We start from the raw sequence: 15,817 nt of genomic DNA on the forward strand, positions 1-15,817 counted from the left end.
CATTTATGTAATTTACTTCTGTTTTTATTTATTTATTATTTTTATTTTATTATCACTTTATGGTGTTGCAATTTAAAATGACATTATTTATTCGGAAGAATTTTGGTGTTTGGGAACCGATTCTCCCCTCTATCTTCGCTCTGCTCCAGATCTGATCCCAGAACAACACTCCAGGTACGTGCCATTGTCTCTCTATCCATCTACTTTTCAGTTCCGATTTTGCTGCTTGTTTTTTTTTTTTTTTTTTTGGTGGCGATCGATATTTTGTTAGTTAACTAAAGAACTGCCGAGAAATCTGCCATCTGTATTTGTATATTTGTATCGACTCGTTGCTCAGCATTTTTTCTTACATGCTAATATTCTGCCTAATTTTCGAGCTGCGATTCATGCGTGGATGTCAGATCTGGCATTTGTAGTGCGTGATTCATGTTTGTCTCCATTTATACCCTTAGAATCGGAACAAAAATGATCGCGTTACAAATATTGTAGTCAAATTCGTCATGCATATGTCAATAATCTCGTTTTCGCAGGTTTATGATGCTGATATGTGTTAGTAATAGGAATTGTTTTTCGACTGTGTTTATTCGCGAATAGATCCTCTATATTTTTTGCATCGATTCAGTAATTTCAACGATAGCCTGATTTATTAGAAGAAACTATCTATGATACAGATGATTGATATGCTTAGCAACCATAGAATATCGAATTTGTGACATGATTGACTATTGTGTAAAAGCATCATGCTAGCTGCGTAATCACTATTAAGAGCTTAAGTCTGGTCTGAAATTGGAACTATATGATAGGCACATTGTGGTTGTTGATTTCTGAATTGTGACCTTACAAAACTTGAATGCAGAGATCATGGGTCGTGGTGTGAGCAGCGGTGGGGGGCAGAGTTCACTGGACTACCTTTTTGGAAGTGGAGGTGAGCCAAAGCCCACTGCAGTGTCCACAGGCAACACTGAGTCTCCTCCAACCCAGGTCCATGTTGCCGCCACTGAGCCACCTCCGCCTCCTAAAACTGCCGCCCCAATAACACCACCAGATATTACAAAACAGATTCCAGCTGGCATCCAAAGTAGCAAGCTTAACAACTACATCCGAGCTGATGGACAGAATACTGGCAACTTCATCACGGTATCTGTTATCTTATGAAAACTTTACTTTGTGCCACACATCTCATTCTTTATAAAACACTATCATACAAATCTCAAGATTTCAGATAGAAATGGGGTGAAAGAAAAAACAAAAAGCAAGGTTTTAGAATGTAACATGTTGTTGATTTATTGTAATGTGTGAATTTACAGGATCGCCCTTCGACCAAGGTTCATGCTGCTCCAGGTGGAGGGTCTTCCTTGGGATACCTGTTTGGTGATGGTAAGAAGTGATATTTTTTGTTGTTGTAAAATATGAGAATCAAGTATTTGTTTGCTATCTGTTTGGATTTTGGGTGTGGTTTAAAAAAAACGTGGCAGATTTCGACTTTTTAAGAATTGTAATATATGGCTATCGGTTTTTCATAATGTTTCAAAAATGGCAATGAACATATCTATTCAATAATAGTCACATTTTCTTTTTCATTATTCTTTTGTATTCACCATGGAATCCTTATATTCCATATGAGTTAAATGTGTATCCATTTAGGTCAATTCCAGTTTTAATCTAACATACTTTTCATGCATAATAGCAAAATATTTTAATTTTGGTTCATTATAGGTAATGTAGTTTTGTCCTAATACACAATTGTAACCTATTTCAGATTTCATTTGTCTGGAAAATTGAGGTATATGGTTTATTGGGTTAAATGCTCATATTTTTACAGTGTCTGATTTATTTACTTTATCAAATCATAATATTGTGTTTTGCATTTTTATCTAATGGTCCGTGAGATATGTGAGAATTGAAATGGCATTGGATAAAAAATATAAATTTAAATAGAAAATGTTTATGTTGTTGGTGATTTTAGTATCATACATTTTGGGTAATTGGGTTTGTACATGCTAAATGAGATTCAGAGTATAATCTTGCACTACCACTTAAACTAGTTGTGTACTAGTAAGGTGTGTGAAATGTTAGGCCTCGTTTGTTTTTCTACAAAAGTACTTTTTGAGCACTTTTCCCTTCTGACGGGTAGACGTTTTGCAAGTGCACATCTTCTTCCGCAAACTTGAAAAAAGACAAAAGACATTTAACTACTTCCAAAACAAACAACACCTTAGGCTCTTCATTTGCTTATTAATGTCTAGAGCAAGATGAAAGATAATGCCATATATGTTAATATCATATACTATACTAAACTAGAGGTGAACATTTGGACCAGACGGGACCGACTCTTCGGATTAGTTATGCAGAAATTGGTGGACATTGGACCGAGCTGTTGAGGCTTATCAAGGCTTGTCAGGTCCACTTCCTGCTTCTTGGACGTAGGTGAGCGTTTGGACCGGACCGACTCTTGGATCCGAACGGTTTTGCCGAAATTAGTGGACCTTAGACCGGACCTGTTGAGGCTTACGAGGTTTAGGTCTAGGTCCGATTTGGTTCTTGGGTCTTGGACTTAGAGTGAGCACATGGATAGAATTAGATCAGACTGGCTCTTGGATCGGACTGTTTTTGCATAAATTAGTGGATCTTAGACCAGACCTGTTAGGCTTACCAGGTCTAGGTTCGGTCACTTAGACAGGATCAGTTTTGCAGAAATTTATAGACCTTAGACTGGACCTATTGAGGTTTACCAAATCTAGTTTGGTCTAGTCTGTACGTCCAAATGTTCACCGATATACCAAACACGTCCAAATGTTCACCGATATACCAAACACGTCCAAATGTTCACCGATATACCAAACACATTCTAATCTAATAAAAGAAACCTTAATTGCCACTTGTCCATTCTACATCCATTTTCTCGAAAAAGTCAAATTACTCTTATACCCCTGTTTCCTTTCTCTATTTCCGTTTGATCCGTATTTTTGTAACTAATCTGCCATTTTAATATAATTTTATTGGATACCTTATTGAACTAATTACCATAAACGTTCTTCAATTTCGGCCGAAAATACATCTCATCATTCAATAGGAATCCCCTGCAAAAAAGGAACTGATAAGCTTTGAAATTTCTATAACCTTCAAATCTTATCTCCGAAACTATGAATTTCAAATTCCAAATAATCCGATAGTTAATATTAGCATATACAATTTCAACCATTATATTTTCTATTTTAAATTAGATTTCCATCGAATATCTTGCACATTATCATTTATATTTACGATATAAATATTTCAGTTCTTTATAACAATCGATTAGAAAGACTTTCTGTCACAAATCCTCTGCAAAAGACAAGCAAAAAAAGATCAGCCTTCTCATCACTCGATTTTGTCGAATCCTTTTAATCTGTGTAGGATGCTTTTTTCGAAATTATATGTTTTTACTAATGTATATGTTTCTTGGTTGAATCGTTATAATCTAGATGTTTGATTATGTTTTCTATTTTATATGTTTTTTTTGCTAATCTATATATTTTTTGGTTGAATGTTTCACCTCTTGAGTTATTGTATTCATCTTAACATTGTTGTTTTTCATTTTTTCTGGTTTCATTAATCAAATTTATTGAACATTCTAAATACATTGTTATTTATATGTTTTTATGTTTGCAACTTAACAAAAAATGGTAGAGTTATGGAGAACGAATAATGTTTTTTATTCTGAGATGAACAAGTTAATAAAAACCAGTAATGTTTTTATTTTATTTTATTTTATTTTATTTTGTTTTATTTCTTCCATTAAATCATAATGTTCTGTGATTTACCTCATAGCTGCGAAGTTTTGTAAGAACAATTGTTTCTATCTTTTTAACGAGGGGCAAAAAGAGGAAAAAATAAGATTACTCCAAACATGTTTTCGTTATTGTCCTCTCATTTGCTTGCTTATAAAATTTTCAACTTTTTTTAGGATAAGTTTATATAAACCAATAATGTTTTTATTATTTCTTCCATTTAATTCATCATGTTTTGTGATTTAAACCAACAACCATATTATCATTCGTGTTTAAACTACATGTTTGTGATATGTTATTTCAGCAAAACATAGTGACCTATTATGTATTTTGGTTTAACATATATTCATAAAATTTTCAATGAACTTACTTTGATTTGATTAATAGCAAAGCTATTTATTCGTTTTTATGTTTATAACTTTACAAAAAATGGTAAAAGTTCTTAGATGAATATGGGAATAAGAACAATTGTTTCTATCTTTTTGACAAGGGGCGAAATAGAAAAATTATAAGATACTCCAAATATGTTTTCATTGTAGGATGCTATTCTCGGTAAAATAAGTTGATTTGATCGTAGTATATATTTATGCATATCTGATTTCTTTTTTTTTTCCTGGAAATCTATTAAGCGTTGAGCCACCGCGTCAAACTGAAAATCATAGACAAATTGCACAACACATGATATAGCATATTATGGTCCTGTTGTGTAATATAATGACAATTCCTGCAACTGTTATTTATAGAGACGATTCTTGCATATGTTAGCATCCTACTTTCATTATATTTTGTATTTTTTTAAAATGAAATCATTGACAGGAAGTAAAGGTTGGGTGTTTAATAAATATATTATGTTTAATAAATTATGTGATAATATATTAAACTATTACAAATCTTAAAATCTTAGTTTGTCATCCCACTTATTTGAAAGAGTTTTTCATGCCTTTAACTACTTCAAAGATCCAAATCGTAGTAACCGTATCAAATGCTTATACATTTCTAAGAAATAAAATATTTCACTTCTATTTGTATCCATCTCATAAAAAACATTTGTGGTGAATTTTGTATTATCAACACTTTTGGGTTATATTCTTGATTTACTGAATATGTTTTTTAAGGGTAATGGTTTAATTCATTTACTCCATTTTTTAAAACATTTAACTTTAACTCAAATAAAAACCTTATACTATGTACAAAACTATAATATATTCCAGTACTGCCCGTTAAAAGTCAATCTGTTCGCCATGTTATTTTTATCAGGGACAATTCATGTAATGTAGAAATATATAATTGTTTTATTTTTATTGAAATTAGAGGATATTATATATTTTACTTATTTAAAAATATAAACTTGTCTAACAATCAAATTATAAATTTTAAGCAACATCACCTAGAAATGCATCCGTTGCCTCGTCATATTTTCGTACTTCAATGTATATGGGGTTCTTGGTTAACCTGATTAAAATTAAAATAAGTAACAGATTGTTGACAAAAAAAATGGACCATTCATGTTACTCTCTCCTAAATTAACATGTATGCAATAAATTCTGCCACAAGGAAAATAATATAATTATATTTTTAATTTTTCATATATCAATGTCATTTTCATTATTGATTGTGTTTTTGTTTACATATAATTCAACTTTATATTATGTTTTATAAATCATAATCATATTAAATGTCTTGGCATAGATAATTTATATCAGATATTCATATATATATATATATATATATATATATATATATATATATATATATATATATATATATATATATATATATATATATATATATATATATATATATTAATTTTAAATGATCAATAATAAAGTTTTAAAACATACTAAATTCTTATTAATTTAATACAATTTTAAAAATATTTCACCCGTGGTTCTAATGGGTTGTAAACTAGTATGTAACAAAACAAAGCTCCATTATATATGTCTTTATAACTTAAAAGTCCATATTAATACAAAGGTCCGTATTACCAAAAGGCTTTTAACAAAATGGTATCATGTGTTGACCTCCCTTATTGAAGTCGAGGGTTCAAGCTCCGTTGTGAACATATATGGATTTAAGGAATAGTTGTAAGATTATATTTGTCGTTTAAAAGAATACAAAGGTCCATTATAATGCAAAAAAAAATGCAATAGTCACTTTAGATGGCATGTCTACGCGTTTTTCAAAACTGATTTTTAGAGATAATGACTTGAGAGGTTAATGAATTTTCAATTTTGTTTACATTTAATCACTAATTCTTTTCGTGTTTGATTACCCTTGAATTATTTGAATTGTTCACATTTTATCTTTATGACCAGTTATAACCGGTCATTAGGGTAAAATGTAAACATTTCAAATAATTCATGGGTAAATCAAGCACAACAAAAAAAATTCAGTGACTAAATATGAATTATTTGAAACTTTGTTACGCTTTCAAGTCATTATCTCTTTTGTAATCATTCCTCAATTTATTTTGCTTATTGGTGCCAATTACTTATATTAATAATTTTGATTTTAGTTGCTACGATTCGTTTTGTGTTGTGTTTGTAAGGCAAAAAGACATATATATAAGCAATAAAACGAAAAATTGATTGAAAATCAAAAGGAGTATTGTGAGAAGGTACATATAAAACAATAATATAAATAGAAAAGGTAGATACAAGTAATAACTAGGAAGAAAAGTATCAACAAAACAAATTGAAAGTAAAAATAATTAAAACTAGGCAAAATGCACAAACAATGTAACGACAACTAACACCTGGATTACTCATGTACTACTCCACGACTTTGATTTTATGCATCCACACTCTCTAATCAATGTTCGTGTCCTTATAAGGAGAAAAACATCATTCAAATTTAACATTGCACTATCTTCACAATTCTTTATCATATGTTCTCTCGTCCTTGCACGATATACAACGACCGTCTTCACCCTTTAGAGTGAAAATTGTTGTCTATATCCTACGTATATTTCTAAAACCACCACAAATTTCTATGTGATTAAAGTCGCTTCTATTGTATATATATATAAGGCTGTGTTTGGCGCGCCACAGCTAGCTGATAAGCTAGCTTATTTTTCCAGCTTTTTTATGTTGTCTTGTTTGGTAAGCCAAAAAGTAGCTGATAAGCTAGCTTTTTGAAAAGCTACTTAGACTAGCTTTTTAGAAGCTTTTTTAAAATTTTCCAAATACACCCCTTAATTAATTATAGAAACACATATTCTTACATGTCATTATATGTAATTTTATATATTTCAACTAGCTTTTCAGCTAGTTTTACCAAACGTTATTTTTTATCAGCTAGCTTTTCAGCTATCAGCTAGCTTTTTATTTAACAGCTAGCTTTTCAGCTAGTACGCCAAACATAGCCTAAATGTTGTTTCTAGTACCTTATACAATAAAAATATCACACGATTACTATAACATCCTTACTTTTATGACATTCATTATCAAAATACTTACCATTTCACACGAATAGAAAAATAAATAGAAAGAAAAAATATAAGAATATTTAGTTTCTCATTGCAAAATTCGTGAATAAATAATTTCCATAAATATTGATTTCTTCAACAATTGTTAATGCCGGATTCGAGATTCAATCATAATTTTTTTATTCGACATCAAACAAAGAAATTGATTTTGACCCATCCCAAAACAGTCAGAATGTTTTTATGTTTTATAGAACATTGTTCTCTTTCTATTTAGAATCTAATCAAAATGTTTTTCTTTTTCTACAAGAAATATTATTTGCAATTCTATATAATATTTCATGTGATACAAAACTTGAAACATATTCAAAACTTGAAAGTTCACAGTTTACCAAAAATTGAGCATTCATATACATTTTTCCATCAATAATTACTTCAAATAATTTATTATAACCTCTTTTATTTGGGCAAATTGAGTTTTTATAGCTTCAACATTTTTAACATGACATTCTCAACAAGCAGCAGACAAAGTTCAAGTAAAACACTTCTGAGAAGTGAACCATAAGAAGAAAAGTCGAACTGGCATGAACAATGGGGTAACGAAACTTGATTATCAGTGCAATTCACAAAAATGGAACAAGGTAAGGTAGGAATGTGCAAAAGACATAAATACCCTCGTCATACTCATCACAAAAAAAGCCATATAAAGCTTTTCCAATTGGAATCCCTTTTCATCTCATGTATGATGTAACAAACACAATTATACGTAACACCACCTTTATGTGACTGAATTTACAAGATTATGCATCCCAAGTTTCCAAAATGCATCAGCAAAATCCAATGATTTTCTCTATTATCGCAGTTGTTCCATAAACGACTTCATGTTCTTCAAATCTTCTTCTGATTCCGGATACTTCCGTGGTTTAAAAAGCTTCCACATTCCTTCTGGACATCCCTTCCTAACCTTAACATCCACAAACCTCCCATAAATCATCTCACATTCTGGATAAGGCTTCACATAAAGATTATAAAATCTTAACCTACTAAACTTAACCAAACTCCTCAATCCTACTTCATCACCAATTCCACCTCTCAATCTCAAATGCTCAAGCACTTTATAACGAGGCATAATCTGTTTCTCAAAATTTACCCCCAAATACTCCGGAACCTCAACCAAACAAACAACATCAAACTTCATCGTATTTATCAAAACCTCAATCTTTTTATTAATCTCATCTAATTCGTATAACATTACCCTTGGCTCTCTCCATAATATGCTAAATGCATCTTTATATATCAACCCGTGTTTGTGTAAGCAATCGATTCTTAACTTAACTTTATATGACGCCCTAAATACACCGTCGCTAAAAATCTTTTCTTTAATTGGGACTCTACATTTTAAACTGTTTAACATTCTCAGACATTTCGAAAGCTCTCCCACTTCTGATTGAAGGATTTTGGGGTTTCTCGTTATTTCTTCTCTAATGTCATTAGGTTTAAACCCCATTTCAGTAAACTCGGAGATTAAAGGCTTCAACTTGTTCTCCACCCCAAATCCTAAAATACCTGGATAAGTTTGGATTATGGTGTCTATTTTACTCCTGTGGATTCCAATTCCTAATAAGAATTCGATTTTACCCCAAATATTTTCTTCTTTCATGGTGATTATCATTGGAAGTTCCTCTAAAATCTTAGTTATGGTAGCAGGGGTAAACCGAAAACCCCGCAAACACTCCATACATTGTAAAACATCATCTGGGTATAAATCGAATTTCCTGGAAACTTCAAGGATGTTCATTGTCAGACTACTGTTGTCTGAAAACCCTAATTTGGAAATACCCATTTCCCATTTCTTGAGAAAATCGAGTTCTAAAACCCTAGGACAGTTATTTACCATGGAGACAACAAAATTCTTGGAAGAAGAGAAGGATGATATGATTTTCAAGGACATTTCGACATTGGGAACGTTGGAATCGAGCAAAAATCGGTTCTTTGCGAAAAACGTATGAAGATTAGAAGGTGGGAAACCGTACCTTTCGAAAAGATTTGAAAGAGGAGTCGTGTTGCTGCAGATTGATGTAGAAAAATTAGGGATTTGACTTGGGATTTGTTTGATGGATTTTGGCAGAACGAGTGTTCTGGTAAGGATTTTAAACGCCATTGATACAGCATATCACTTCATGCTCGCATAAGTTGAAGCAAGGGAGATCTTTGATGTTTCTCCCACCAATTACATTGTACATCCCTGCACAATTGCACATAAACCTAAAAGGTTTACATTTTATTTTGCCTATCTTAAAAATTATTTTTGAAGGACAAAATTGAAAAAAATGGGTAAAATTACGTGATCTTGATCTAAAAAAGTGGTGCTTGGATTTTTTTTTATTGTTTGTGGTCCCTATACACTTAAAAAAACAATTATGCCCTTATAATTTATATTCTTTATTATCTTTAATTATTGAAATACATAAACTAATTTACTTAATATTTTTTTAACTTAAAACAAAAACATAAAAAAGGACCCACCCACCCCATTTCTCTTTCCCTCCTCTCAACAAAAAACACCCACCCCATTTCTCTGTGATCACCGTTCCCCACCGCCATCAGCCGCCAACCACCACCATCTTCCGCCAACCACCTTCATTTCCCTCACCCTTACCCCCATCTCTCATTCATTAACCCGATAAAAGTTCACCAGCGACTACCACACCATCGTTCATAACCACTATAAGCCGCCATCCACCCTATCCTTACTATCCTCTCTCTCCCCCTGTCTCGTCAGAAATCACTCCCAAAGCTAAAAAACCACCATTAGCATATCCCCTTCTTGCCCAGATCTAAACCAAGTGCCCAAATCGATGCAAGGGGTGCTTAAACCCAGAAATTAAACACCATCCCTAACGTCCTCTCTACCCTATCTCACCGGAAACCACTGACAACCGCCATTCTTTCCTGAAACCACCATCAAAGTCACCATTATCGTTGGGGAACCATCATAGAAAACCAACGAAGTCGTCCTTACCCTTGATCGACATTATCAGCTACCCAATACACTTTCACTGTCGTCCAATGGCCTTTATGTAACATCACGATGATAATGTACTTCTAATTTTAACCCTATAATATAATTATGTTGCATTTTGGTCCCTAAGTTCAAGAAAGTGTGCAAAAAGAGCCCTAGTGGCATTTACGTAAATACGCATGTGGGAGTACGCTATGCGTACGCGTATACGTTGCGCGCCCTAGTACATTGGGCATACTTGCCAGATTTGGAAACCTTAATTTTTAGGGTTTAGCTTATATTTAAACCCCATTATAACTTCATTTCCCCTCACCTCATCAACCTCCTTTCTATTAGATCGTTCTTGCACCCCTAATTTGCCTTGTAGAGCCATTTCCAAGCTTAAGAATGTGTGTTTGGTGCTTTGAAGAAGAAGGAATGGAGCACTTTGGATCTGGGATGTGTACCTTATTAGCAACCTTTTAAGGTATAAAGCTTGAAACTTTATCCCTCCATCATATAGATCTAGAAATGTGTGTTTTAATGTTGCTTTTTGGTCCCAAAATGTTAATTCTTGAGCATGACATGTTCTTGACCCATTAAGTTGTCCTTTCAGACCCTAGGAAGGGGTCTTAAGTCATAAAAATGGAGTCCTAGTGGTTGGGTTTGTCCCATGCATATTATGGAGAGTCCTAAGGCATTAAGATGTTGGGTTTTTATGGATTAAGCACTTTATGAGCATGCAAGGTCATAAAGTTGGAAACTTTATGACTCCTAATAACGTTTTAACCTTGGATCTGCATTTGGACGTTTTAAGACATTGTATTAAGTGCTTAATGGAAAAAAAAAGTATGGGGTTACGCCGAGCGTACCTGGGTTACGTCGAGCGTACGCGGTCAACGGCCCCGATACGGTCAAACGGAGGAGTACGCCCAGTGTACCTCCAGAGTACACCCCGCGTACGCTTGCTGAGTTGAATCGATTAGGTTGACTTAGTTGATTTATTGATTTTGACTAGTTTGACATTGACTTTGACCAAGTTCGACCTTAAGGGTGTTTTGGGATTTTGATTGAGACTGGTCATTTGGTTGGAATAGGTGTTGGTTAGAGCTAAGATTCGGAGTCGAGACCACATCAGCTTTTGTCTAGTTTGTAAGGTGAGTTTTCCTCATTGTACTTACAGGTCGAAGGCACCAAAGCCGACCCTTTGGATTTGATGTCTTGTTATGTGATAGTATGTTATCGTGTTGTAGTGATCTGTTAGATCGGTTTCCTGGTAGATAATGTGACAACCCCAAATTTCTATTCTGTACAACATTTCAATTTAATAGAAGTCAGAACTGTTGCTGCTAATTATCAAGCTTTTTGGAATAAGTTTGAGTATCTTAGGATTAGCACTTTAGGAGATATTAGGAGAGAGGATGCTCTATGGTTTATTGTGCAACAATAATACCGCAAAGCTCCAAGAGTTTGGAGTTTACGGCCTAAACAAAGGTGTTTACGACCGTAAACCCTAAATTGGGGATATATATATGACACTTAGTCATTATTTACCATTTTTCACAAATTCAAGATCCAAACTCAATTCTCTCTCAAGTATCATCCAACAATTCTTCAAGATCTTCAACTTGTAAGTGTTTCTAGCCTTATTAAGTTGATATATTACTTAATCTAGTGATTTAACACACTTCCATTCGTGAAATCATTCCAAAAGGTTAGATCTTCAAGTTTCACCAAGAACACCAAGAACACACACTAGTGTTCTTGGACTTTTAGCACCTTTTCAAGCCTCTATCTTGTAAGTACTTCTATTCTAGAGTATCTTAAGGCTTGTTACACTTCCATATATCAAGAAATCACCCAAGAAACACCAAGATCAAGGTGTTTACGGTCCAAGATGTTCTTGGACCGTAAACCCTAATTAGGGTGCCAAAGTGTGCCCTAGTCCCTCCTAAGCCTTGGAAACTTGCATAGATCCCTTCCTTGATGAGTTAAGGGCTTGAAAACATCAAAATACCATAAACCATATGGGTTTACGACCGTAAACCCAAAGGAAAATGGTCTAAGGACCGTAAACTCCATTTAGGAGTGAAATGGTGCCCTAATCACTTCCATAGGCTTATACTTCAAGTAGTTCTAAGGACTTGTAGAGCTTCAAAACAACACATGGTCAAAGAAGCATGAGTTTACGACCGTAAACTCATGATTTTACGACCGTAAACTCAATGAGTTATGGTCTTAAAACCGTAAACTCCAATAAGGGTTTCCCTTGAACCCTAAACTCAATAGCAATGTCCTACAACACTTAGATGCAATCCTTAGCACTTATAACACTTATATAAGGTGTTTTACATGTCCTAGGGTGTCTTAACTTTGTTAATTAGTTGTTTAAAGACTAATTGGATACTTTTATGTGTTATTATATGTTAACTAGGATCATTGTGTGTGTACAAGTCTTCACTTGACACCTAGCAATCCTATATCATCAGTTCATCCTAACCACTCACTACAGGTGAGTTCATACCCCTTAATTAACCCTTTAAATGTTTTTAAATGCTATTATGGGGGGATACAAGTTGAACAATTATAGTTATTATATCAATCACATGTGATTAATAACTACCAAACAAGTGGTCTTCTTACTTTTCAAACTGTGTTATCAAACTGTTTTACAAACTCTTTTACATATCAAATGCTTTTATCAACTCTTTCACATGTCAATTACTGATACTTAAACTCTTTTAAACTTATATTCTGTTAAATGTGTATCTATATAGATATAGTTATATAAGTAGGATTGAAAGGACTTAGGACTGATAGCTCACCTTACTTCCTGTTCCTTGTTTGGTTGTGGACTTAGGGTATCAGGTTTATCTGTCCGAAGGCCGTTTGAATCCTAGTTATATATTATGTATATGTATATAGATATAAAAGGTTACTTCATTCAGTACAATACCTTTGGGTAGCAAGGGTATACAAACAAGTTCATATATACAAACAACATTACTAGTAAACTATAATAGGTATAGTTTAGGGAGATACTAATACTATTACTAGAACAATGAAACGTACGAAGAGTCGGTTCATACATGAGTCAATAACAAACAATAGATACTACGATGAGAATCAAACAATAGATACTATGATGAGAAACTAACAATAGATACTATGATGAGAAACAAAGCATACAGGCTAGACAGAGAAAGAACACACAATACAGCTAGCACATACATTACATATACATTAATATAGTTATGTGAGCCACTAAACGGGGCATGGCACTACCTTCCATGACCATTTTTGTATCCAGAATCTCCTTAATTGGGGAGCGTATGAGTTTGTGTATAGATCTATACTGGATTGACTATCCTACACCTTGTTGCTCGCTACAGTGGGACTTGCAAGTCTACGGGTGCCAAACGTCAATTCTTACGACGTCTTACATCGTCGTTTTTTTATTGAGTCGGTAGCAGGGTACAGGCCAATCACATGGTACTTTAAATAACAATTGGTTTAAAGTAGTTAGTACAACAGTAGTTACTTAATACAACACTACAATATTATAATATTTTTTCCCATTACATTCACTTCGTGAACATTCTCGATGCACGGTAATGTAAAAACTATATTTTTGGTTAATGATAGTCGGATTTTGGAAAATACACACTCTTACAAGAGACACACACACAGATACTAGATTCCTTGGTAGAAGACTACTTTTAGTAGGAAACATAGGGTTTTCTAGGAATGTTCAAACAAACACAAACTTTACAAAACTTATACATTACATCTTACAAACATCTTACAAATGCTTTCATACAAACACAGACACTAATATACATATGATCTCACCAGCTTTAAAGCTGATAAACTCTTTCAAAATAACTTGTATTCTCAGGTCACCAGTAGACAGGTACCGGTGCCAAGTTTTTTAGAAGATGGAGCTCGTTCAAGACTCCTCTTTTATTTTGATGTATATTTTTGGTGTCTATATAACTGGATAGAACACACTTGTATGAAATTATATTATTAATGCAATGGATGATGTTGTTGCTTGTTTACTACTTAGCATTGTTGTGATACTGTACATGACGTCCTCCATCCCCAAACGATTCCGCCGTTCCGGTTTTGGGGTGTGGCAGATAGGATGATGTTATGCTTAGTGATCTGTATATATGTATGACTGTGTGTAGACTTCTTATATGTTTATCTGTTATATGTGCACATATTTGGTTGGTGGCTGAGGCTTTACTGCTTTGTGCATAAGCCAACAGGTCGGGGGCATATGTAACGCCCGGGTTTCAGGGCTAAGCATTTTTGTCAATGTAATAGTCTAGGTCAACTCTTGTAACTCTTTTTGAAGTAATAAAGATGAAATATTTGAGTATTATGTGAATTATGTGCGTTTATGTGTTTATTATTTAATTATAAATGTATAATTAATAAAGAATAAAAATGAGCGTCAAAATTAAAGTGTGAGATAATCCTGATATCTTTACATAAAGTTGTAGAATATGTCTCAAGGTTTCCTTACATATAAAGAATGCCAAAATCCGAGTTATAACGAAGAAGTTAGGACCCGTCGAAGTTTCGCGACAGAACCGGCACGATACCGGAAAGCGTAAATAGTGAATTTACGATAGAGAGAGATTTAGCCTTAGCGATCTAAACGAAAGTCGTAGAATATGTTAAACTAAGAACATCGATAAAAAGAACGCCCAAATCTGACTTCTTATGAAGAAGTTATGATTTTTCGAAGTTTCGAGTTAGCAGTGTACAACCCAAAATTCGAATATTAGATCGAGTGGTTTTTAGCCGACACGACCTAAACGAGAATCGAAGATCTCGTTAAAAGTAGCATAACGAGAAAAAGACGGGCGAAAACAGATGTTGGATGAAAAAGTTATGAGGATTTAACGGACCAATCCTGTCCCGGCCTGTTAATAATATAAAATTTAAAATCGAGCCAAAATTAGCCGATGGAGTCTAAACGAAAGTTGTAGAGTACGTTCCCACCTTCGCGTGGATATAAAGAACGTCAAAAACGGAGGTCGTACACGAAAGTTACGAATTTTTGAAGTTGTAACTCGAAATTGTGAAATCTGATGCTAGAACGATGACGTGGCAAGATCCTGACCGTCGCTTGCTGAACACGGTCCTCGCTTCGGATTGCGACATGCCACCCCTCGCTTACACCCCACGTCCGAAGACAGTACGCCCCGCGTACCCTCGCCCTTATCTCTTCCGAATGCGAGACAGCAAGAGTCGATCTGGCAGCCTTATCCGAGCCACTACGCCCAGCGTAGGTCCGAGGTACGCCCAGCGTACCAAGGCCTCGCAGCCTATAAAAGGGTCCGAAGTCAGCCTCCATTTTCACACCAAAACCCTTTCTCTCTCTAGTTTCTTTCTCTCTCTACAACCCCAAACCACCCCTAAGCCTTAGATAAAACCCCTAGCACCCTAGGGAAGCCCCGAGGCTCCCGGAGTCCCGAGAAAAAGGAGTCTTTCGGTTTCGAAACGCTGCTCCAATTAAGTTCCGGTTTTCGATAAAATTCGCTGTAAGTGTGCTACGCGTACGCAATTTTTAATATAGCTTTCAAATAATTATAGGAATGTTATTAG

At 34.1% G+C, this 15,817-nt stretch overlaps 2 protein-coding genes across 2 annotated transcripts; one reads left to right on the forward strand and one right to left on the reverse strand.

The window, feature by feature from the left end:
* The first annotated feature begins 35 nt into the window (after positions 1 to 35).
* On the forward strand, positions 36 to 1,580 carry LOC111884878 (protein SPIRAL1-like 1). Its single transcript, XM_023881174.2, has 3 exons — positions 36 to 174; positions 857 to 1,137; positions 1,308 to 1,580. The coding sequence occupies exons 2-3, from the start codon at positions 862 to 864 to the stop codon at positions 1,386 to 1,388; spliced, it is 357 nt and encodes a 118-aa protein (XP_023736942.1). The 5' UTR covers positions 36 to 174; positions 857 to 861; the 3' UTR covers positions 1,389 to 1,580.
* A 6,048-nt stretch (positions 1,581 to 7,628) lies between these two features.
* LOC111884876 (transcription termination factor MTERF15, mitochondrial) lies at positions 7,629 to 9,522 on the reverse strand. Its single transcript, XM_023881172.3, has one exon. It carries the CDS (start codon positions 9,353 to 9,355, stop codon positions 8,048 to 8,050), a length of 1,308 nt encoding a protein of 435 aa, XP_023736940.1. The 5' UTR covers positions 9,356 to 9,522; the 3' UTR covers positions 7,629 to 8,047.
* Positions 9,523 to 15,817: the final 6,295 nt, after the last annotated feature.

Source organism: Lactuca sativa, chromosome 5 (genome assembly GCF_002870075.4).
Source record: "Lactuca sativa cultivar Salinas chromosome 5, Lsat_Salinas_v11, whole genome shotgun sequence".
Taxonomy (NCBI): domain Eukaryota; kingdom Viridiplantae; phylum Streptophyta; class Magnoliopsida; order Asterales; family Asteraceae; genus Lactuca; species Lactuca sativa.

What these genes read in the sequence shown, in the direction of transcription:
- LOC111884876 (XM_023881172.3), bottom strand. Translation starts at nt 9,355, where the DNA reads ATGGCGTTTAAAATCCTTACCAGAACACTCGTTCTGCCAAAATCCATC.
- LOC111884878 (XM_023881174.2), top strand. Translation starts at nt 862, where the DNA reads ATGGGTCGTGGTGTGAGCAGCGGTGGGGGGCAGAGTTCACTGGACTAC. An exon ending in ATACTGGCAACTTCATCACG is followed by an intron (nt 1,138 to 1,307) that starts GTATCTGTTATC and finishes GTGAATTTACAG; the next exon opens with GATCGCCCTTCGACCAAGGT.